Source organism: Falco punctatus (assembly GCF_963210335.1).
Source record: "Falco punctatus genome assembly, chromosome: 2".
Taxonomy (NCBI): domain Eukaryota; kingdom Metazoa; phylum Chordata; class Aves; order Falconiformes; family Falconidae; genus Falco; species Falco punctatus.
The window spans coordinates 29,299,391-29,322,316 of record NC_137581.1 but is presented as its reverse complement, the minus strand read 5'-3'; the positions used below and the strand labels follow the sequence as shown (position 1 = coordinate 29,322,316).

The window sequence follows — 22,926 nt, the reverse complement described above, 5'->3', positions numbered from 1 at the left end:
GACCCCCTAGCCGCTCCGTTCCACCGCGCGGGGCTCTCCCGGGGGCTGCCGGCCGGTGCGCGGGGCCGCCGCAGGGAACGGGCCGCGCTCTGCCCCGCGGGCTCCCGGCTGCACGGGCGCGAGTGCTCAGCGTTACGTGGAGAGCACGAAGCGCTCGCTCGGTGAACGCGGCGCTGCCCTGCGGGGGCGCGGTCGCTGCCACGGCCCCGCGGCCCGTCCGCACCAGCCCGGTCCCGACCGCGACCCCCAGCAGCCGCCGTGCCCGGGAGGTGCGTGAAGAGGCGGCAAAGCCCAGCAGCGGGTGTACACGGCCCGGATGGCTGAGGATCGGCAGAGGGCGGCAGGCCCTGCTGCGGGACCCGGCGGGGCGGGCAGGCCCGGCCCGGCTGCGGGACCCCCGGGTCCCGGGAGGCGCCGGCGGCCGCTGCGGACCCGCCGCTGCTGAGTGCGAGGTGCCGGGAGGTGCCGGGCGGTGCCGGGAGCGGCGGCGGGGCCGTCGCGGTGGCAGCGGGCGGGTCCGCCCAGCCCGGCCCCGGCCCAGGTGCAGCTGTGAGGCGCCGCCGGGGCATTTAGCCGCGGCGCGGCGGGGGGCTGAGGTCCGTCGGTGCCCGCGGCTCGGCCTCTCCCCGGCGGGTGAGTGGGGCTGCGCGGCCCGGCCGGCGTGAGGGAAGGCGGGGGCCGGAGAACGGCCCTCAGGAAGTTTAACGCAACTTTCCGCTGAGCTCGCGGAGCGCGGGGGGCGGGCGTCCGGGCTCGACTTTGAGCCCGCCGGCCGCGGTGAGGTGAGGGTGGCTGGGGGAGAGAGGGCTCCCGGGGGGCCGCGGTCACCGGGCCGGCCCCGCCGGGGCTTGGCCTGCGGGGGTGCCGGCGGCTTGCCGGGGCCGGCTCGGCGCCGGGCGTGCGGAAGGCTGCTGGCGGGGCCGTGCCCGCCGCTGCCCGCACCGCACCGCGATGCCGTGCCCGAGCGGCGGCTGCCGCCCGGCGAGGCGGCTCCGAGGGAGCGGGGCCGGCCGCGGAGCTGCCGCCCGCGGGGCCGGTGTGTGCCCGCGGGGCCGGGCCCGCTGCCCGGGGCTTCTAACCCGCTGCCTGGGGCAGCAGCCTGGGCGGCACCGCTCTCGGGGGTGCCACCTGCGGGTCTGCTGCGTTTCGTAGCTTGAAGCGGGGGAAGAGGCTTCATCGCGAGGTAAAGATGCTGCTTTAAAGTTGTTGGTACTGTGGTGTATTAGGTATAGTCAAAGAGTATCCCGCTGCTGGTCTTAATGTCTCTCAGTGGTCTTCCAGGTAAAGGTTGTGCTCTCTGAACTCATGAAAAAGAAGCAGAAGTCTGTCTGCTGGTAACTGAGTGTAAGGCTGCTATGGGATGCTGGTTATTCACTGCTTTTTTACTGATATCTCTTTAAGCAGATGTGCTTCTCTTAAGACCAGCAGAGCAACAACAGGCAAAATGACAGCTGTGAAGTATGAACAAGGAGCAGGGCTGGCAGAAGAGTCCAGGTGAGTGAAATGAACTGCACCAGGGTATGTCTCTGGGGTTGAAGTGTGCAGTGTGTCGTCCCCTGTCTAGAGTTGCTTAGTGCTCTAAATATAACAAAGATAGTGCTTGAAGTTTATGTAGTATATAGTCTTTGTATTCTTTCCCCCTTGAAACGCTGTTGTCTGAAAGGAGTAATATCTTTGAAGAAAATATGATTTAAAGGAAAAATGCTGTTGTGATTGACTTCTTGAAGCAGTTAAGAACTAGCTAGGAAGTACAGAGCCCTCAGCCCTGGTATAAGCTCATGACATTAAAGCCTGCTTTGTTCTATCATCCAGAAACTCTGTCAAGGTCTCTTGTAAAGCAAGATGCTTATGTTCTGCTCTCCTTAAAAACCTCAAATTTGAGGTTCCCTTTAGCTGTGAGCAGTCAGAAAAGCTTATGCTCTGTATGGAGAGTGTGTGTAAAGGAAATAAGTTCTAGTATATCCTTATTTTCTTCTCTTTCACCCCAGTAGTGAAAAAATAGATGTAGTAGCTTGTGGCAGAGAGCTTGTTCCATCTTGGACAACAAGCAGGTGTGGAGTGCTCAGCAAAACAGACTCCCTCTGAGGAAAGCATTATCTGGAACTGAATACTTGTGAGTGCACAGTGGAAACAATGTACTTGAACTTGGCTTCTGTTTTCTTTTTGTGTTAAAGATTGACTTCCTAACGCAAAACACTTTGTTGCTCATTCTTATTTTGGGTTATTCTAATCACAGTGGAGGATAAGAAGGTAGCGTTTGGTGCATTTCATGTGGCTACAAATAAAAGCAAGTGACCTTCAGCAAAACTGCTGCTGTAGCAGCAGCAACCTGCTTTGAGCGAAACATTGCAGCTGTACGTAAAGTGGAAACTCCCAAGTGAATATTCCATAGGAGTAGCTGGGAAGCAAAGAGGAATGGTGATACATTGCTGGAGCTTTGCTTCAGTTCTAGGAACAAAATGAGGATACATTTTGTCTGGAGACACTGGAGCTGGAAAATTAGCATTAAATAACAAAACTGTTGCGGGGGGAATCATTCCTCTACTCAGCCTGATACTAAGTACAGGTGGTGAACCACCAGTACTGGTTGCTGACACTGTACGAAATGCATCACTTGGTTCCTTGCTTAAAAGCAGGTTAGCCCACACTACAGAAGCAGTGCTGGTGCATTGGGTCTATTGTGGAGCGTGAAGAGCACTTGTATCCTCTGAGTTGTTCCAGTAATGCTTTAAACATGCTAGATTGCTTCTTGGCCAGGAGTGACTTACATGCACATGTTCAATATTGATGTTTCCATGCTGTTCCGAGGCAATGATGCCAGAGGCAGAGCCATGGCAAACATTGGCTGTGCTATTATGCATGGCAGTATTTCTGTGGAGAAGGCTGAATTAGAAACTCCCAGATTTGGATGTTAAACTTTATTTTCTCTGAAGTTATCATGTGGTCTTCAAAGCTTCTCAGGTGGCTGAACAAAAACATGATCTAAAGAGACCCTTTTAAGGAAGCTATGGCAAGCAGCCACTGTCCCCCAAAAATGCTGTTCTAGCACTAGCTCAGCTGCTGCTGCTCTGGTCTTCCAGTTTCCTGTCTGGCATCCTGCTCTGCACAAAAACATCTCTGTGCTATGGCTTTTCCTGGTGAAAACATTCATTCTCTGAACAAGTAGTTTACTGTAATAGTATTAATGTCATTTGGACTCTCTGAAACAATTTTGCATATGCATATTTACAGCACTTCCAGAGTCTGAACAGGGCTGTTAAGCCCTCAGCAGACTCTCGGATACCTTACTTGAAAGCCACTTATCCTATTGCTGAACACATCTGTTCCCTTCCTCCCTGAAAGAGGAACTTTCGAGAAATTGCTAACAGTAACTAGATTGGTACAAGCAGAGGGGTTCTGCTGTGCCAGCATATGGGAAGTCTGTCTTCCCATGGTACTATGCCTGTGCTCTGTCCCAGGCTGCTGCTTGCTGCTCAGCTGACAGTTAATACTGTTTTCTGTGGAACAACAAAGAGTAGCAATGCATAAAGTTGACATCTGTATGAGAATGTGACTTGCGTTATTCCTTTGCCAGCTCTCCAGCAGCAGAAGAGCCCACAGTAAAGATTGATGATGGGCGTGATGAGGATAATGAACCAGACAGCTGTTCCAAGTAAGCTAATGATATACTAAATGCCTTCCTTACCCCCCAAATTGGAAAATGTTGAGATAAAATAAGAAGGCAGGTGGCTTGCTGAAGTAGGGATAAGCCCAGCAAATCACTTGATACTGACATTTATTTTTAGTGCATAGTAAAGACAAGTAAGTTCAGGAAGCTTCTTTATGTCTGTAGAGATTAAAGCCCAATCCAAGAACTAGCTACAAGCCCATCAAATTATGAAGAATGGGTAGTCCAAACCGCATTGATTAAATTTTCCTGAAGGAATGAGTTTGGGAGAGCACAGAAGAACAAATGCTGGTGGGGAAAAAAAAATGAGCTGATTGAGTTTCTGGAGCAAATAGGGATCAGGCCCTCATCAAGACTAAACTGTCTGAACTTGCTAGTGATTAACTCTGTTCTTGAGGTAGTTATTTTCTAATGTTTAGTTCTTGTCACCAGATTACTAACTCTTATAGTGTACTTAGTCATGTCGGTGACAAGTCAATAGACTTGTTTCTCTGTTCTTGCTGCTCAAGGATAGTAAGACGAAGCCTGTTATCTTAGTTCTTTTATGTGACAACATGTCTTTCTTGAATTCAGAAGTTTGCATGTACAAATGCATTTCACAAAAGCTTTAAGCTAAGTATGTGAACAGATATGCCATGTTCTCTTCAAGTGATGTAAGGTGTTGGCAGGCCAAATTGGAGTGGTGTGTATATTTCAGTCTTTAGTGCACCTAATAAAGGTGCTTGTCGTTAGACTGTGGGAGATGAAGTCTTGGTGTACCTACTATATTTGCATTGTAGGATTGATGAGGTAAAGACATAGGTCATCGAACTGTTAGTGTAATTATCACAGTGTTTCCTTCTATATTAGATACACATAAATGTAAGGAAAGCCATGGAAAAAGTGGGTACTAAACCTCAGCAACTCCTTCCTGCTTATGGATGCAGATGTTTGCTGGGTGGACCTTGTTCCTTAGTTTAAAGTATGCACCTACTAATAAGTGTGGCTTAACTCATTAAGCCTGGCAAGATGCTTCCTCATCACTTCAAAGATATCTACCCTTGTCTTAAACTGAGTTACTGAGGTGTTAAGGGTACACACCAAATGTGATGCCAAAGTTTCCCTAGAGCAAACAAGTAGCTTGAACAGGCTCACTGGGGTGCAATATGCATTACTGAGCTGGCAGGCTTCCTGTAACAGTGGTATCTCTAATGGTGATGCGGAAAGGAAGTGTAGTAAGTATATATAACAGGAAAGGTAGGGTAGATATGTGAACAATATGAAAGGAATTTACCAGTAGTTTCTGTCAGCATGTCAGAACCTTTTGGTAGGTCCTACTGTTAGTGATACACTTGGAAAAGGTCTTTTCCTTAAGAGTCTAAGTAAAGACTTAGTGCTTACAGTAGCTAAGTAATCCCAAAATTACTTAACAGACTGGCAATCTGTTTTTCAAATTGTCAGAACTTGGGGCTTACAGATAACTTATTCTACCTACTACACTTGGTATAGCCTAAAGAGAATTTCAGCTGGTGAGGTAGTTACACAAAGGCCTAGCTTTAAACCAGAAGCTTAAAGTATACCAAAGAGGCAACAAATAATGTTCCATAACTGAAAACAGGAGCTGGAGCCTTGCTAGGGTTGGAGATAACTCTCAGAATTGAAAGAACTTGGCATCAGTAACTGATTTTCTTAATAGGCACTTGAGTCTTCAACCTGAAAGCCAAATGTTACCTCTTAAAGGTAGAAGAGGATTTGCCTTCCTTTATTGCAAGGGCACAGAAGCAGCAGTGGAACTATTAAGTGTAGCTTTTTCCAGGCACAGACAAAAATTGTCTGATACAATAAGCTAATATCTTGAAAAAGATACCTTAAGAGATGTTTATCCTTTAATATTCCTCTTGACAAACTGTTATTGTATAAGCCCACTTCTTATAGCTTGTAACTGGGCATTAAGGCAGACTTCTAGTGTAACTGAAATTGTGATATTGAAGTGTTATGTGTAAAGTACGTACTGCTGTACTTTTAGGGTCTGTAACTGGTGAATATTTCTAACAAGTGGTCAAAGCATTGCTTTACTGTTTTAACCTATACACAGTGTGAGTGCAACCGAATAATCTCCTCTTAAAGGAATTACTACTATACAGAATTCTAAAACCAAAAGAATATGAACATAAGAATGTAACGGTACTCTTGTGGCTAATATCAGTAGCAAAAAGTTACTTGTCTTGATGGCAGTTCTCCTCTCTTGCAGTGCAATTAGGAGAAAAATTTCCCCATTTGTGATGTCATTTGGATTCAGGTAAAAGCTCATGCTTGTAATGATTTGGGTAAGGTGGTCCTTATTTCTGGTGTAAAAACTTGGAGAGCTCTTTGAACTCCAGCCTGCTCTGTCTGGAAAGTACTGAATCCTTTATCACCCCTAGAAAGGGTGACTTGAGGAAAGTACTTTGAGAAAGAAGTCTTAAACAGATACAACTACATTCTTCAAGGATAGCTGAAAGTCATGGTTTTAAATGCTGTTGATTTGGATAAAAGCTCTTTAATGGCTTACTTCAGGCTGTGGCAGCCTTTGAACAACCAGTTGGTCAGTTCTACGCAGCCTATGTGCTGGAACAAGGTAAGCCATTAAAAACAGTTGTTTTCAAGGGACTACACTAAGTCAAAGTGGGAGGGGAGTAAGCTGAAAGGCAGCACTGACAGACACTTGAGTGCCTTAAAGCTTTTTTTGGGTTTGCACCACTTCTAGGTAGCTGTGGGTTTATAGGTTAAGAACTACAGCTGAGTCTGAAGTAAATGTACAATTCAACATGGATGGTGTACTCTGTGCAGATGACTTAAAATGCAACTGGAATCCTTCAGCTGCTGATACAAGCAGGCGCCTATCTGTATGTAAGAGAACACACTCTTGCTGGAACAGGTTAAAGCAAAATTCTGGGCTTGTGCTCTTCAGTCAACCTGAGAGGCAGAAATGAATTGATGGCATTTGTTGACTTGTATTTTTCTTTTTTTTACAGAGTATTTGGAGTTGTACTTATCATTGTGGACATTTTAATTGTGATTGTGGATCTGGCTATCAATGAGAAGAAGGGTGTTAGAGAGATTCTTGAAGGTGTTTCCTTGGCAATAGCAATCTTCTTTCTCATCGATGTTCTCCTAAGAGTGTTTGTTGAAGGGTAAGATGTGGGCCAAAACTAAGTCAGTGTGGCAAGCCAGTAAGGAAGCAATGCTTCAAACTTGGACTATGAACATGGATGCCCTGTAGGCGAACTTTCTGGTCATAGAGATGTGACCATTGTAGTCTTGGCACTGTAAATTGCTGTTATCCCTCTATAGAATAATCTGTAGAGTGTTTTTGGTATAAGTGAGCACTTGGAAACTGCATCAGCTTTGCTGTGGCTTATGGGTGTAGACAAGGTGTAAGATTATTTTCTTAATGAGTCTTCAGTGTTAAGAACTGCTTCAGGAGAGCTTGTCTCTAGCAGTAGCTCTGTATAGGTAATTCTGTTCCGGAAGATGTATTTCAATCTTTGCTGCCCCTATGGGCATCTGTCTAAAACTCTTGTTTCAGCTTCAGGAACTATTTCCGGTCTAAACTGAATATTTTGGATGCATGCATAGTGGTGGGCACTCTGCTAATTAACATGACATACTCCTTCTCAGACCTTGCTGCAGCAGATCAGATACCAAGGTAAGAATGGTATGGCAGCTGTTAAATGTGAACTCTCTTCTCTTGATAGCTTTCTAAGGATTTTCTTGGACACCTCTGGGCTAGATGTGTGCGTACTAGATAACGGATGTGGCTGTAACCATATTTCATGATACAGGCTAACAAAGACACCTAACTTTGATCTACAGTTATACTGTAGGCTGTCCCTGTCTTGAAGGCAGAGATGATCTAAATGTATCAGTTGAGGTAACTAAAAGTGGATAGTAAGACCATCAAATGCTGACTCAAACCTTCCTTCTTGGGGGAAGGTGTGCAGCAGCCCTGATAGAGGTAAGAGTCTGAAGGTCAGACAGAAGATTTGGATTCTAATAGCAAATGGCATAGACAACTGGGGGAGAGTCTCCATCTAATGAATTTTGAAAGAGAAAGAGTTGCCACACTGTCTTGTTTTCCCAGAAGCCCCATGGTAATACATATTGGATATTTCAGCCATGCCTTGGGGAGGGGAAACATGCTGTTCATGTGCATAAGTAATTCAAGTCACATTTCAATCTTATTTCTGTAGCTTGATCAGATGAGAGGAATCTATTCCTGATGGAAACAAACTAATCTTAGTGCAGGTAGAACTACAACTCTAGGTTTGAATTAGTAAAACTTGCTTGCATCAGCCAGGGAAAGAAGTTGAGCTCTTTTTTTTTTTAAAAAAGGAAAAAAAAATAATTATGCCCCTGATTCAGCTGGCTACTGGGTAGAAGTGGGGAAACATTCTTCTAGAAGAAACAAACTCAAAGTGTAGTTATTGAAGAAGATCCAGAGTTGGACAAACCTCTGGAAGTACTACTTGTCTCTTTAAATACCAGCTAAACTCGGGTTTCAAAAAGTAGAATTGTCAAAGGGGTAGTTTGTGCAGCCTCAGCATCATAAAAGGCTGTTTCCTTTTAGGTCTTTCTGAACACTAATCTGAGTTTAATGATCACTTCCAATTTCTCTGGCCACGTTTTTCTAATGCAGCTCTCTTCTTATAGCAGCATCCAGTTAAAGGTAGGAGAAATAACACTGTGACAGGTAACTTGCGCTGTTGTCTTTACTAGGCTGTGTTAATAGGCTTAATCCTGCACTGACCCATCCTATTGTAGATTGGTGTGTGCAAGATCCTTCTATTCTGACTTACTGAAGTTGATGTAGATTTAATATAGGCTTTGGGGTCACAGAAGATAACACTGATGTTCTTGGAAGATACTCAGCTGGGGTCTATTGTCCCACCCATTCAATTTTTGAGGCCTTCTTTAAGGCTTACCTTGTTAAGGGATCTTCAGTCCTGTTCTGACCAAAATATTATATTAGATGATACCTCAGACTTGGCCAAATATCAAATCTTGATGAGATGGTCTTCCCACCTAACTATATTCACACAATCCAACTAATTCCCAGTAGCCTACCTGGGGTTTATCACTTATTTACCCAGCCCCTCTTCAAGAAGTGAACAACAGTCTTAAAGCACCTGATGCTTCTCAGAATAATTAGAATCTGAGCAGCTTTTATGTGGATGAAAGCATATATGTGACGAGTAAAATTTTGGTGGCAGCCCTTGGAAGCAACATCCCCTGATAGAGGCGTATGGTTTCTATTTCTAATCTGGTCTGTCTGGGTGTGCATTGGGATGTTACCTGTTTCCTTGAAGTCAGACCTATGAAAGGACATTGAGGAATGAGAGCTGGGTATTGGTCTGGGAGCTAATGCTTAACTGGCTAACTTTGTAAAGGGCAGAATGCAAACTGCTTTTATCTTGAAGAGCTGCTTCTCACAACTGTGGTTCAGGCTGGGGAGAGGGGCTATGTAGTCCTCTTCACCCCACTGCTGGTTCATCTCCTTGGCTGATAGCTCCAAGGGAAGTCTGTTCTGAAAACAGCCAAGTGATCCTGGCCTAGGAAGGAGCTCAGGGGTTGGAAACTGAAAGTTTCCTCCAGGTGTCTGGGACAACCTTGTATTGCTGACTTTAATCTCCACATCAGTGGAGAGCAGACTGTTTTCAGCTGGAGGCTTGTCCCCCTTAATGAAGGTATTCACCGGGATTCTTACCTGAGTATACAAGGACCTGAAATATGTGCATGTGCTCCTTAAATGTATATGCTCATATACCTCCCTAAGGAATGAATGTTAGTTTGCCCTAGTCCCTAAGGGTATGAAAAGCAGCTGCCCCTGTTCAGTTGTCTAGGTAGAACCACTGCATAAGCATCTTGCCTGCTTCAAAGTTCATCAGCAGTTCAAAGTTCCTCAAACCAAATCATCTGATCAAGTTGCTGAATGATTAAACACAGGGTTTATACTGACCTGTTCTCAGGCTTCTTAATGAAGGCATGATGTATGCAGCCTCTCTGGCTTCTCTTTTCAGCTGTTTTTCAGGTGGCTACTTACACTTAAATGTATATGAGAACAGGCTTCAAGGAACAAGGATTTGGGGATAATAATATGGGTAGCGTTAAGGGGATTTGCTTGCTGGGCAGAGGTGCCTGTGAAAACCTGAGCAAGTAGGGGGTTTCCTACTTTCATTAGCTGTTCGGAACATACTCCCCAAAAAACCTCAACAATAAAACCATGGTATTCTTTAAGCATAGTACTTTTTTTTTTTTTTTTTTTCAAAACCAGTGTGAGAAGTACTAGTTCAGTATATGAAACAAAGCCTTAAACTGTCTCTGAAACAGTATTTAAATAGCTTTAAGCTTTGCATCTAAGTCTAATCATGTTCATTTTCATTCATGGTGAATCTGACCCTCATCTAGAATGGTTACTTTCCTCCGAGTTCTGAGAATTGTCATCTTAATAAGAATATTTCGCCTGGCTTCACAAAAGAAGCAACTTGAAGTGGTGACCAGGAGAATGGTAAGTTGGCCTTTTAATGTATTTGGGCTGCTGTTACTGTTTCCTGCTCTAGCTCTTTCTCCAGGCAGTCATCAATGGCGAGCAGCAAGACTGCCCACAGCCTATTGGTCTGCAGCTGATGATAGTGCCTGAGCAGTACATCTGTTTGGTACCCTGTCAGGGGCACGGGAGCTTTGCCTCCAGCCTCCATATAGCTAATTACTCTTAACTTTGTTCATGTAAGCAGAAACTTGACCGGGAAGGCCAGCACAGCAAAGTGATTGCAACACCACCATGTTTCTCAATGGATAGTTTCTAGTTTCTGTGGTACATAGTTTTCCTTCACATGGGGAGAACAGGAATTTTAATGTTTCTGCTGCTTATTCCAGGTGAAAACAAAACAACTTAGCTCTTGAAGCCCTTGTTTTCATCAGGGGCACTGAAGTGGTACTTGAAGGTTCAAGTGTGTCTTCTTGCTCCAGAATAAGGGCAGCATAACAAAGACTGCTTAACTTTCTTCTTCCTTCCCTTAGCCCCCAAACACTAAAATAGAAAGGACAGATTCATGTTTCTGTCTGCAAAGTGTCTGCAGTGTTCTTTCTACTAGAATAAACTTTGATACTTCAGGGTAAAAATTCTGTATGGAACTTCTATCCAAAAGCTAACACAACAAATGTTACTTTTGGCTAATGCTGTGGTCTTTACTATAGCAAAATGAGGCTCCACTACTCATGACAACTTCAGAGTCTAGATGGTTGATTTCCACCCCCCCACCCACCCCCCCTTGTAACTTGTTGATCTTTGGCATTCCTTTAGAAGACTAACTGTTCTTTCTTTTTTTTTTTGGCAGGTCTCTGAAAACAAAAGGCGTTATATGAAAGATGGCTTTGATCTGGATCTCACTTACGTTACTGGTTTGTAGATAACACTTTGCAGCATGTTATATCCTGCTAAGACTAGTTATTCAGTTCAGTGCTTGACATAAAATACAGTCAATGTTTTAGACTAATGAAATGTAAGTATGAAGCCAAACCAGGCCTACTCCTTTTTCTGTGGGATTTTGAAATAAGGATTCCTGACTCTGACACTGTACTCAAGGGTTAGCCTCCTGGGGAAGAGGCTGTACATGCTGTAAGTAATGATAGAAATTCTCCTGAGACCTAGGGAACCAGAGCTGAGAAACTACTGAAAATACAGTATTTTTGTCTATGATTATGTGAAGACCAACACAACAGTAGCTGATGCCTTGAGAAGTATTATTGTCTTGCTGTGCTGAATGTAGAGCAAAGCTTCTCAGAAATGGGTAGGTAGGTTGGTTTTATAGTTAGGGTAGGAATATGCAATTTCATGATGCTGTCATTCACGTAGTTCTTACGTGTGGGGAGGCTTCCCACTGTTACTTCTGATTGCTGTCTTCTCCACAGATCGCATTATTGCAATGTCGTTTCCATCTTCTGGGAAGCAGTCTTTCTATAGGAACCCTATAGAGGTAAAAATCTAATCTACCAAGTTCAGTTTCTGAATACTGTTTCACCCCACTGGTGGGGTGGTTCTCACTAATTTGTGTGTGGACCAGATCAGCAGGATTAGGATTGACTTATGTCTTGGCTGGTTGGAATGACTGCATGATGGTCTCCATTGTGCTGTACTGTTTGTGTTGTAGTCTTTCAGCTAAGCCTGGGGGGATGTATCTTGCAGTGTGGATGCACTGGTGCTCTGTTGCTCCTGTTCTTTGGGAATGCTTTGGAGAACCAAATCAGTTCTGTCCCAGGCTAGCAGTAGTGTGAGTGATAATAAGAACTATCTATTCATCTAAAGATGTTCAAAAGGTCTGTATAATGCCCTCCTCAGAGCTGTGCTTGATACTGTAGAAATATATAGGGCAAGGAAGACAGTTGCAGTAGTACTTTTATTCCAGACAAGAACCTGAGTAGTTGGGCTGGAAGGGCCTGCTGTCCAAGGGCTGTTTAATGCAGTTACTGACCCCACTTGAGGGATGGGTGTTGAGGTGGCAGTGGAAATAAGGAGTAGAGCACTAACTACTCTGAACTCTTACTTGGTTATTACTTTAGGAAGTTGCAAGATTTTTGGATACCAAACATGCAGACCACTATAAAGTCTACAATCTCTGCAGTAAGTATATTTAGCTGTTGACTATACTGAATAACTGCTAAAGAGAAACATTTCTTCAAGTGTGCTGCTGGCAATAACACATCTCCAGGAATGTGCAGTATGTCAAAAGTAGATGGCGATCTCTGACTACCTTCAGTCCTGAACATGGCTATTGACTTTGAGCATCTAATACTACCAGAGCTTGCAAAGGAGATACGATCTGTCTCGCAATTTAGTCTTTTTGCTAATGTTGAACAATTTCGTCAATGTTCTGAAACTCTTACTAAAAAATAAGTGGAAAACTATATCTGGGCTAAAACTTGGGGTGATGGAGAATTTTCTCATGGAGGCTTAGGAGCGAGGTGAGGAATAGTTAAAAGCTCTTCTGTTTAAAGGTGGCCAAAAAAAACCCCAAACCACTTCAGAAACAATTATTCTGTGGCCCCTGTTTCATAGTAGAGTATCAGAGCTGGAAGCAAGATGTGATATAGAAGCACTGCTACTTGAAAAAGTAAACCTGCCCTCTGGCCAGCAAAGGGATAGATGAGGGGACACAGGTAGGTGTGGTATTAACAGCTCTTGACCACTTTGTAGGTGGTGGTTGCTGTGATTGACCCTGACAGTACATCAGAACACTAACTTTCAGATCCCTAAATAATGCCCATGGAAAGGAATGGCCAATTGGGCCTGGAGATAACCTCTCACTGAAGCGAAAGATGTGAAACTCAAGCAAGCATGGTTCTAGCCAAATTACCTCATTTTTTTAACTTCAATCTGTCTATTCATACTACTGCACTTTAAACACTAGTGTATGCTTAAACCAGTAATTGTGTCACAAGCCACTTTGTTGCAGTCCTCTTCTCCTTCCTGGCATAACTTCAGATCTTTCCTTGTAGGTGAAAAAGGCTATGACCCCAAGTACTTCCACTACAGGGTGGAAAGGATCTTTATTGATGACCACAATGTCCCAGCACTACAGTGAGTCTTGTCAAGAAATGCATATGTAATCATACTGTGTAGGAGTTTGCTTTGATCTACTAATCTTCCTGTCATCCAGGGACATGCTGAAATTCACTGCCAGTGTCCGTGAATGGATGAGCCAAGATGAAAAGAACATCATAGCAATTCATTGCAAGGGAGGCAAAGGTAGAACCTCTCATGTGTAATTTCTGAATGCTACAAATTGTGCTTTATTCTTACCATGGCTGCTTTGATGTAAGTGTGAGATGGGTTAGAGTGCAACTTGACAAATTCTGCAGCTACTGTGATGATGAGTAACAGTGTAGTACTGTGTGTTTTAGTATTACACAACCCCTTTTCTAGGTAGCCCAAATTAGTAGTTCTTAATCAAAGCTGGCATCTGATCTCTTAATGTTCTTCAATAATTTCCTGCTCTCCTGGCTTCTGGGACAGCAGTTTCCTGGGAGAGGTTGGGGATAGGGAGCTACTGACACTGCTACTAGCAAAAGTGTTAAGCTGCTGCTTTTGCTCCCTGGAAGCCAGTCACCCCCACTGAATGTCCTCCGTTGTAATATACCTCAAGCTCTTTAATTTCTTGGCAGGGGGAAATAGAATTCTTTAGGTGGAAAAGAACTTTAAGATCATGTCCAACCATTAACCTAACACTGCCAAGTCCATCACTAAACCATGTCTGTATGCACTACACCTACATGTTTTCTAAATACCGCCAAGGAAGGTAATGTCCCTGGGCAGCCTATTCCAATGCTTGACAACCCTTTTGGTGAAGGAGTTCTTCCTAATATCCAATCTGAACCTCCCTGGCACAACTCGAGGCTGTCCAGAGCCTTCCTACCCCCAAGCAGTTCAACACTCCTGGCCAACGTGGTGTCATCTGCAAACTTACTGAGGGTGCACTTGATCCCCTTTGTCCAGATCATTGATAAAGATACTAAAAGGAACTGATCCCATTACCGAGCCCTGAGGAACACCACTTGGGACTAGCTGCTAACTGGATGTAACTCAATTTACTACCACTCTTTGGGTTCAGCCATCCAGTCAGGTTTTTTTACCCAGAAAAGAGTATACCCATCCAAGTCACGAGCAGCCAGTTTCTCCAGGAGAATGCTGTGGAAAATGGTGTCAAAGGCTTTACTACAGTCCAGGTAAATAGCATTCACAGACTTTCCCTCATCCATCATGAGTGGATCATCTTGTCATGGGAGATCAGGTTATTCAGGCAGGACCTGCCTTTCATAAACCCATGCTGGGCCTGATCACCTGGTTGTCCTGCACATGCTGTGCAATAGTACTCAAGATGATCGGCTCCATAACCTTCCCCTGCTAGAATGTTCTGGGTACTGCTGGATCTTAAATCAAGCTACACATGGTATTATGTGATAGAGCATAATGTGGTCTTATGGGAACAGGCTTGTCAAAGCTACTGCATATGAGCTGACCTGTAGGTGCTATGCACAATCTCTAGTAGTGTGGGATTTGTTGAAGAGCACAGATAGCTGTGAAAATAAACCAAACTTGCCTGCAAACATCTGCCACATCTTTAGCTGTCTGTTGTTACTACTGGAAATAGTTGGCTGAACAAGGTGGTTACTTAATATAAAGAAGTCTCTCCCAGTTGGAACTGTAGCTTAAAAGGTCTTGCAAAACTGAACATTGAAACTACCTGCAGGCCAAATCCAACTTGAGCAAGTGCAGAGAGGGGTATTTTTTGAGACCTCAGACTTCAAATTCAAAACAGACTATACTGGAGTCTTTGCTGGAAGTCTTGATGCCTTCTTAGTAGGATTGGGTTGGGGGGAAAAGGTTGAGGCAGAGAAGCAACTTTTAAGATGTACAACATTGGCAAGTGCCAGTCTATAACCTCATTTAGTAGGGTGTGCTTGACGCTGTTCCCTGATGAATGATGTAGGTGGATACTGGCAACTTCCTAAGTGTCTCCAGTAATACTGCAAAGAAATGTGGGAACTGCTTTCAGGAACAAGCTAATAAACTGTGATATCTTGTCTTTAACTCATTCTTCCCAGGAATACGGGTACTTGACGACTATACTGTCACTTCTAACTTTTGAAATGGAAAACAGGAGATAACTTCATATTCACAAAAATAATCCTGAATACCTTTGAACTCCTGTAGTTCAACCTGTTTTTCACTTCTAATACAGGTAGAACTGGAACGATGGTCTGTACCTGGCTCATAGACAGTGACCAGTTTGAGAGTGCGAAGGTAAAAACCAGCGTTTATTTTTTGATTCTTTTAGTATTCAAAATGCCCCTTTAGAATCTGCTTAACTGGTGAAATTCACTAATATTCTGCAAAAAAAAAAAGTCTGTGTTGGAAAAAGGGTAGTGTAAACAACCTGTTCTAAAAAATTTCTTGTGAATTGTGCAACTGTGTAAATTCCTTTCTGATCAAGACTATTCTTGATCAGGAAGAACTGGGAAAGTAGAATTTAAGAGTACTAGCTTTGAAGCACACTTTTTTTTTTTGAGTTATAATAGACCTGGGATCTTGAGCAACAGGTTTCTTAAACTGTAGGTGGCTTCTGAGCATGCTCTGCTGAAGATGGTGTCACTGTAGTTACATGGTCTTGAGCAATTTTTTTTGCCTAACCTCCCTCCAAGTAGTGTGAGGCATTCAGGGATTGTCTTGTCTTGACTGCTAGCATTACAGTAAGCCCTTCTGGGGAAAGAAAGATCACAAAGTCCCAGCCAGTACAGCTGCATGTGCTGCTTTAGTATCCCAGGGCTGGTATACAGAACTGAAGGCCAGGGTTGCAGAAGGTCCAGGTCACTCAGGGTAGTCTGGGCAGACTGTGTATCTATTGAACTTGTTTTTCCGAGTTTGACTTGTGAAGATCTGAACTAGTGTTCAGCTTGGTCTTGCCACAGACTACCTGAGAAATAGTGACGGTTCTAAACCAATCACTGAAAACATATTGCTCTCCTTCACACTTTCATAGATGACAGACTTAATGTATCTGACTTCCTAATTAGTACTTTCTTATTCTAGTTAATAGCCTCCTTTAGAAGGTACTAAAGCAACTATTGCATATTTTCACTTGTATTCCTTTATTGGAATTGATTAGTGTAACACTAGTTTACTGTCCCCTTCTCAGGAAGGGGAATGGTGGTGGGAAGAGTATCTTAATCCTTGAAATTATTTTCCTATGTAGGAAAGTTTGGCCTACTTTGGGGAGAGAAGAACTGATAGAAGCACAAGTACCAAGTTTCAAGGAGTTGAAACTCCGTCCCAGGTAAGCTTAAGCAGGTCCAGTAACAGCAGCCAAACCAACACCAGCCTGTGAGCTCCTACACTACCCCACCTCCCCTGCCAGGTTTCTCCCATGCGTTTAACTCCTGAACACTTTCTCGAAGGACTATGAAACTATCAGATGGCAGGTTTGCACTGCATCTTCCTCCCATTTGTCCAAGCACCTATTTCTTATGCCTTTTTCTGCATAATCTTAGATGCCATAATTCAGATTTGATGATAAAGGAATTGTTGAGATTGGGAGAGCTTTCAGTCTAACCCCAATGTGCAAACAGGGTGAGCTAGGTTGCCTAGGGCTATACCCAGTCAGGTCTAAAAATATCTTCAGAGATGGAGGCTCCACAACCTCTCTGGGCACGCTCACAGGAGCATGACCCTGTAAGACAATTGAGCTGTTTATCAGGGATGCACTGAAGCCTACAGCTTGGCCTGGGGAGGAACTGTGGCACTGATGTAGCTGAGTAGAAGAATGCATCATCTAGAGACTACATTTGCAAGAAAACACAGAAGTTATTGCCTCAGACCACAGTTTGGGGCTTAGCTCATCTTGATTTGCTGTGTGTTGTGCAATTCGGGTATGTGAGATAAAGCTGGTGACAGAGGTTCATCAGTTGCTGGTTTAAAATGGAAGTATAGCTGTCCTTCAGAATGTGCTGCTGTAAAATGAAGGTATCTTGTACGTTGAAACATTCTGCCCTTTAAAAAGCTACATCATCAAAGCTCCCTGCCTCTTGCTGAGCTGAAGTACAGAATTCCTCTTAGAACATAAGCTTGAGTACTGCTTGAAAATGTAGGTGTTGAATTTGTCTAGAGAACTGTTTGAACTGGGGAGGGGAAGAACAAATGGCTACTTTCTTCTTAGCTTTGAAGTTAGAGCTAAGAACTTGGGGTAGAAGATCTATTTAATCCTACTTCTGCTTAGAATTTGTGTGTGGTACAGAAACTGCATAATGTGTCTGGGGTTTTTTTTGCATTACAGAGTAGGTATGTTGGGTATTATGAGATCCTGAAGAACAAGTATAACTTGAAACTCCCACCAGAGAGACAACTCAAAATAAAAAACTTCAAAATCCACTCTATACACGGTAAGAACTCTTGAATTTGGGCATTCCTGTATTTGGTAATGACTTTCTATTACAGCAGCTGATCTCTACTGCCTCTCTTGCTAAGCCCATGATAGGAATGCAGATCTACTGGGATTTGAGAATTCAAATGGCACAGTTGAACTACAGCAAAGAGCACTTTGAAGTGCACTTGCCCCGTGTGTTCTGTCACTTTATGGGTGTCTGATCAAATGGTGGTTCACACACAACCTGCTCTTTTGGGAGGGGAATCACTTTTCAAGTGAGATTGACTCCACATACGGAACTACATCCACTGATGTTTTTCAGCTTGATGTGCACACCTGATTCTGTACACATGTACTGGCAGCCTTGATAAAAGGCTGGAACTTCAGTACTACTTGTTCTAGGGGACTTCAAACTGCTGTTCTTGTTCAGTCAGTGGAACCAGACTCTACATTAGCCTGCTCCACTAGTAGGGTTCACTGCTACCTCAAAATAAAGGTTTCAACCACTGAATCTTGAGCTGCCTTTAGAATTTGAGTTCTTTAAAGTCTATTGCAAGGTGTTCTGGAAAGAAGGCACTTTTGAATGGGGTTGTACTCTGTTTTCGTTACAGCTTATGTTTCCAGCTAAATGTATATGCTTTGGTATAATGCAACTCTTTCTTCCTAGGAGTTGGGAAAGGCAATGGAACTGATATGAGATTACAGATAATAGTGAGGAAGCAAGTTGTACTAGAATGTATATGTGCCAGTCAAGGGAACTGCAAGGTGAGAGTACTATGGAGTCTTGTCAGTTGAATTTATATTGACTTATAGGTTGAGTGTCCTCCTGTAGAAGCTGAATACTGGATAAAAAACCCAGCTAACTAAATAGATGCTATAAATTCTGAGAGGGTGAAAAAGCTAAACTTTGCTAAATCATAGTTTTTTTAGTAAGATGGTGAAAGATTTCCATAGAAGTTACTTAAATGTAAATGGTTCACTCAGACCTGAGAAGCTGAAATTTTTGGCCATTATTCATGGTGTACAAATACTACAATAGTAGTGCTAGAATGATTAGCTAGGTACTGTCATGAATTGCTCCTTTGTCTCTCTATAGTAACTCTTCATAAAACTAATACTTTCTTCTATTATATAGCTTTTCTTTGATTCTGAAAGTGACTCTGTAGTCATTGGCTTGGAAGACAGCCCTGTTATAAGCGGTGATGTGAAAGTCAGATTTGAGTCACATTCTGTAAGTATAACAGTGTGAAAAAGTTTGCTTGAGTCTGGGGAGAGGCTGCAGTGCAAACTGCAGCTGGGGCCTGGTTGGCTGTGCCGTGTGGGGCAGAATTTGTGCCTATGCAGGCAGGGGAGGCATCTGGCTGTTCATACAGTACAACCCGGACATCTTAGTTGAGCACCTGCTGCTTCTGACATGGGTCTCTTGCTCAATTGCACTGAGTGACCTAGTCCTGAAATAATATTGGTGAAGATGGTGATTTGGGTGGGATACTGGGCTCTTCAAGTGTGTTGACTCTGACACTGTAGCTTTGTAAACCAAACTACTGAGGACAGGTGGATATTCTTGCTCTGCTTAAAATAAATCCTGTTGTCTAATGGAGTCCTTAAACAAGATCTTTGTGTTTAGGATCTCCCAAAAGGCTATGATGACTGCCCATTCTTCTTCTGGTTCAACACTTCCTTTATTGAAAATAACAGGTAAGTGATCACAGGATCTGAAGGCAGTCACTAACTTCTGGTGTCTGAATGGAGTGGGAAGTTCATAAACAGTACTGAAAGCTGAGCGAGCTGGTGATCAGCCTGTTCTGGCTTCTGTGTGGGTACTGGTCTCTGACTCAGTTCAACTGTAACTTGTAAGCAGGCAGTTAGCACACACTTCCTTACACTGTGCAAACATAGGTGAGCTCTTTATCCTAATCCATTAGACTCCTCTCAGCATCTAAGTATTGTTAATGAGCTTGCATTCAAAAAGGTAATGCTGTTCAAACCAAAGGCAACTGCTATCGTCTAGCATCACTGCCTAAGAGGCTGGACCTCATTCAGCAGCTTTGTAGGCAAACATAAAGACCAGAGTTAGAGGTACTGATGCTTGGAATCCTAAAGAAAGGCTTTTACTGCTTCTCATGTTTTTGTTTAAGTTAAAAATTACTGTGGCTTTTCTTGTTAGACTAGAAGTCTTGGGACAGCTCCAGCCAGTGAAAGCTGGCCTTGTTTGGCTGGATCAGAGTGGTCTAGAAATGCAGACAGCAGATCCTTCTTTCCTGTCTGCCAAACTTGACAGACTTAGACAGAGGATCAGTGAACTTGACATGTGGAAACTACTGCATTCTTTATGAGTGGAATAGGAAGGAAACAGTTTTTATTCTATTGATCCCATCGGAGCAAGAGGACAGGTAGCCATGAGTCTAGGTTCATAACTAAACTTAATATGCTGAGCAGTCCAGGTGCAGACATCTGGTTATACCAAACCAGTGCCAGGGAAAACATGTACCTGTTGTGTGACAGCCCTGCAACAGTGCCATCTCAAAACTTTCACCCAAGTGCTGTTTCTTCCAGGGATAGGGAGGATGCTCCCCTCCACCCCCCCCCCCCCCCCCCCCCCCCGACTGTCTTTGAAACACAATTTAGTAGAGACTGTCTCTCTTTTTTCCCAGAGAATTCTGCTAGACCTGAGGTGGACTAGGTCTGATCAGAAGCAAAACAGCTGTTAAGGCAGTACTTCTATCTCTGTATTTCTAATTCAGCCACAGCTGATGTGCAAGTGATATTAAGTGATAACTAGATGTGAATTTGGTAAGCATCAAAAATGGAGAACACACCTGCTGAACTTGACTGAATACTGAATCAAATCCTTTCGCTAGGAAAGTCGGTTATTCCTGCTACTAACACAAACTTTAACAATCTTGCATTGTAGGGCTCTTTGGGTTTTGGGTTTTTTGTTGTTTGTTTTTTTTTTAAACATACCCACAAACCCATCAGATTGGATCTGTACTAGTCTGAGAAACATCCAGTCAAAGCACTGTGCAGGCATGACTGACACTTTTCTTAATTCATGGTCTGGGGCTATATTTAATATATTCCAGGGCTGAACTTGAAGTTCTCTTGGCTGGCTGAAAGAAAAAGTGTGTCTTGGGCTGTAAGATATGCTACTGAATTTTGTCTTTCAGACTCTACCTTCCCAGGAATGAGCTGGATAACCCTCACAAGTCTAAAACATGGAAAGTCTATAGTGAAACATTTGCTGTGGAGGTGAACTTTATTGAACCATAAGGGAAAGCTGAAAGAAGGGAAAAATGTAAAAATCTGTCTTTTCCTGGAAAATGTCTTTCTGCTTCAGTGTAAAGTGAAGCGGTCTCATTTTGATGTATTAATGTATTTCTGTGAGGATACAACTTCCCAAATAAACTTGCATGAAGTTCTGTTGTGCAGAGCAATAATAGTCTGAAGAGTTAGTGTCAGTTGACAGTTGTGTCATGTTAATGAGCTGTTGGATCCTCTGGAGTTTAATGTTTCTACATACAGGTAATCCCCGTTTTTATCAATCTAAGGCAATTATCTTAAATGAGCATTAACCTGATGGTGGGTGGACATTAGCAATCTACAGGAGACTTCTGGAAAAATCTAAGACACCTTCTCTCAACATCGCTGTTTTCTACAGGTCAGTAAAGTAATGGGGATTTTGAGGGAGAAATATTGTGATCTGGCACCAGCAGACCACTTTTTGAGCAGAAGTCTTGGTATTGAACCCCTCTTCATCAGAAATCCAGAGACACAGGGTTTTGAGCAACACCTAGCCTAGGAGCTGACTGGTGCCTGGAGACTGCACAGCTGTTTGTCTGTTGCTCTACCTTCCCCCAAAGGGCTGACATAGCCATGTGCCCTAACCCTTCCTTAAGTCTGGATCTCATCAGCTCATGAGCATGCCAGCTGCCTGGGATCAGTTAAGCCAGGCTTGTCTTCATGCCTGCATGTGGTGGGTTTGATCTGTGCTCTTGCTCTGAGCTAATACTGCAAATGCTCACTGACCCCTCTGAGCTATACTAAGACTCGTAAAGCACAAGATTCCAGGATGTCTGTTCTGCTTCCAGCCGTTCTCATCAGTGCAGCTCCTCTGTGGGGACTCTTCGTGCCTGTCTGGATGTGAAATGTGTTGAGGTCAGCTGCTTGGTTCTGTTGCTTCCTTTGTCTTTTTGTTGTTAGGATCCAGGAGTGGAAAGGGGGGTGATACAGCTTTCCATGGCTAATGCCTAGTTGATGGAGTAAGTGGAGATCACGTACCTTCCCTGCGCTCACCCGAGGGTAGCGGTATACTATGCAGTACGTGTATACACTCAACTTTTGCTGTTGCTGTGTAATGACCTGGTACTTCAGAGCTGGGCTGCTGGAAACTCCCGCAGTGTTGGGAGCTGCTTCTGTCAGTGCTGTACTTCGTGTGGAAGCTAAAATCTGTCTTGAATGCCCAAGTGTTGCACCAATTGTTTGCAGTTTTAGGTGCAGTACAGTGAGCCTGGGTCACTCAGATACATGTAGTTCAAGCTCCTGTGCAAAACGGGCCCACTAGAGCTGGCTCACACAACCTAGTTCTATTCTCTGTGGCTTGGGTTTTCACAGAAGACTTAATTTTCTACTTTTCCTTCCTTGTTGGAATTTCTAACGTTACAAGTCGTAGCTGTTGCATCTTGTCCTGTCCCTGTATCTCTGAGAAGAGCCTGTCCCTACCACTTCTCATGAATGAGGTAACTGTAGAAAGCACACCTGATCTTACAATCTCTTCTCAGCTTTCTGTTATGGGCGAGCTCTGCTTTTTCCACCATCCGTCCTCATCGCCCTCTGGCTTGCACAAGTATGTCCCTGCCTTTCTTGTACTAATACAAAATGGGATGTGGTATTCCATGTCTGTGCTGGCGGATGTGCACAGAACGAGCAGAGGGCTGGAATGGTACAATTCAGCAGTGCTGGTCCCCAAGCTGTCGTGTCGCTTCAGAGGCTGCATGTGTTACTGTGCATAAATGTAGCAAAGTGCGCAAGGTGAAGGGGTGCTGCCAAAGTTACCGCAATCCCTGCGTCTCTGCCTGCAGAAAAGGAGTGCACGCTTACACGGGGTGAGAGCGGGGCCGCAGCGCTGGAGGGTGATGAGCAAGGCAGCAGCAAGGCCTCTGCCGCCGTACCGGGCGGTGGAAGAGCAGGTCAGTTTATTGCAGCCAGAAGTGGCTGATTGACTAAGTTCCTCGGGTCTTAGGGCATCCCAGGAGAGTGATATCCAATTCCTGAGCTGTCTCATAGCCTGCAGGGCTGTTAAGGTGAACCTTCTTCCTGCTTACGGAC

General features: G+C 44.1%; 1 protein-coding gene across 1 annotated transcript; it reads left to right on the top strand.

The window, feature by feature from the left end:
• Nucleotides 1–29: 29 nt before the first annotated feature.
• Nucleotides 30–21,040, top strand: LOC308059027 (phosphatidylinositol 3,4,5-trisphosphate 3-phosphatase TPTE2-like). Its single transcript, XM_080375806.1, has 19 exons — nt 30–269; nt 1,405–1,494; nt 3,575–3,652; nt 5,898–5,945; nt 6,661–6,819; nt 7,215–7,334; nt 10,094–10,193; nt 11,023–11,086; nt 11,597–11,661; nt 12,245–12,305; nt 13,181–13,262; nt 13,342–13,430; nt 15,424–15,485; nt 16,435–16,515; nt 17,512–17,617; nt 18,269–18,366; nt 18,737–18,832; nt 19,229–19,299; nt 20,769–21,040. Exons 2-19 carry the CDS (start codon nt 1,445–1,447, stop codon nt 20,869–20,871), a joined length of 1,533 nt encoding a protein of 510 aa, XP_080231932.1. The 5' UTR covers nt 30–269; nt 1,405–1,444; the 3' UTR covers nt 20,872–21,040.
• Nucleotides 21,041–22,926: the final 1,886 nt, after the last annotated feature.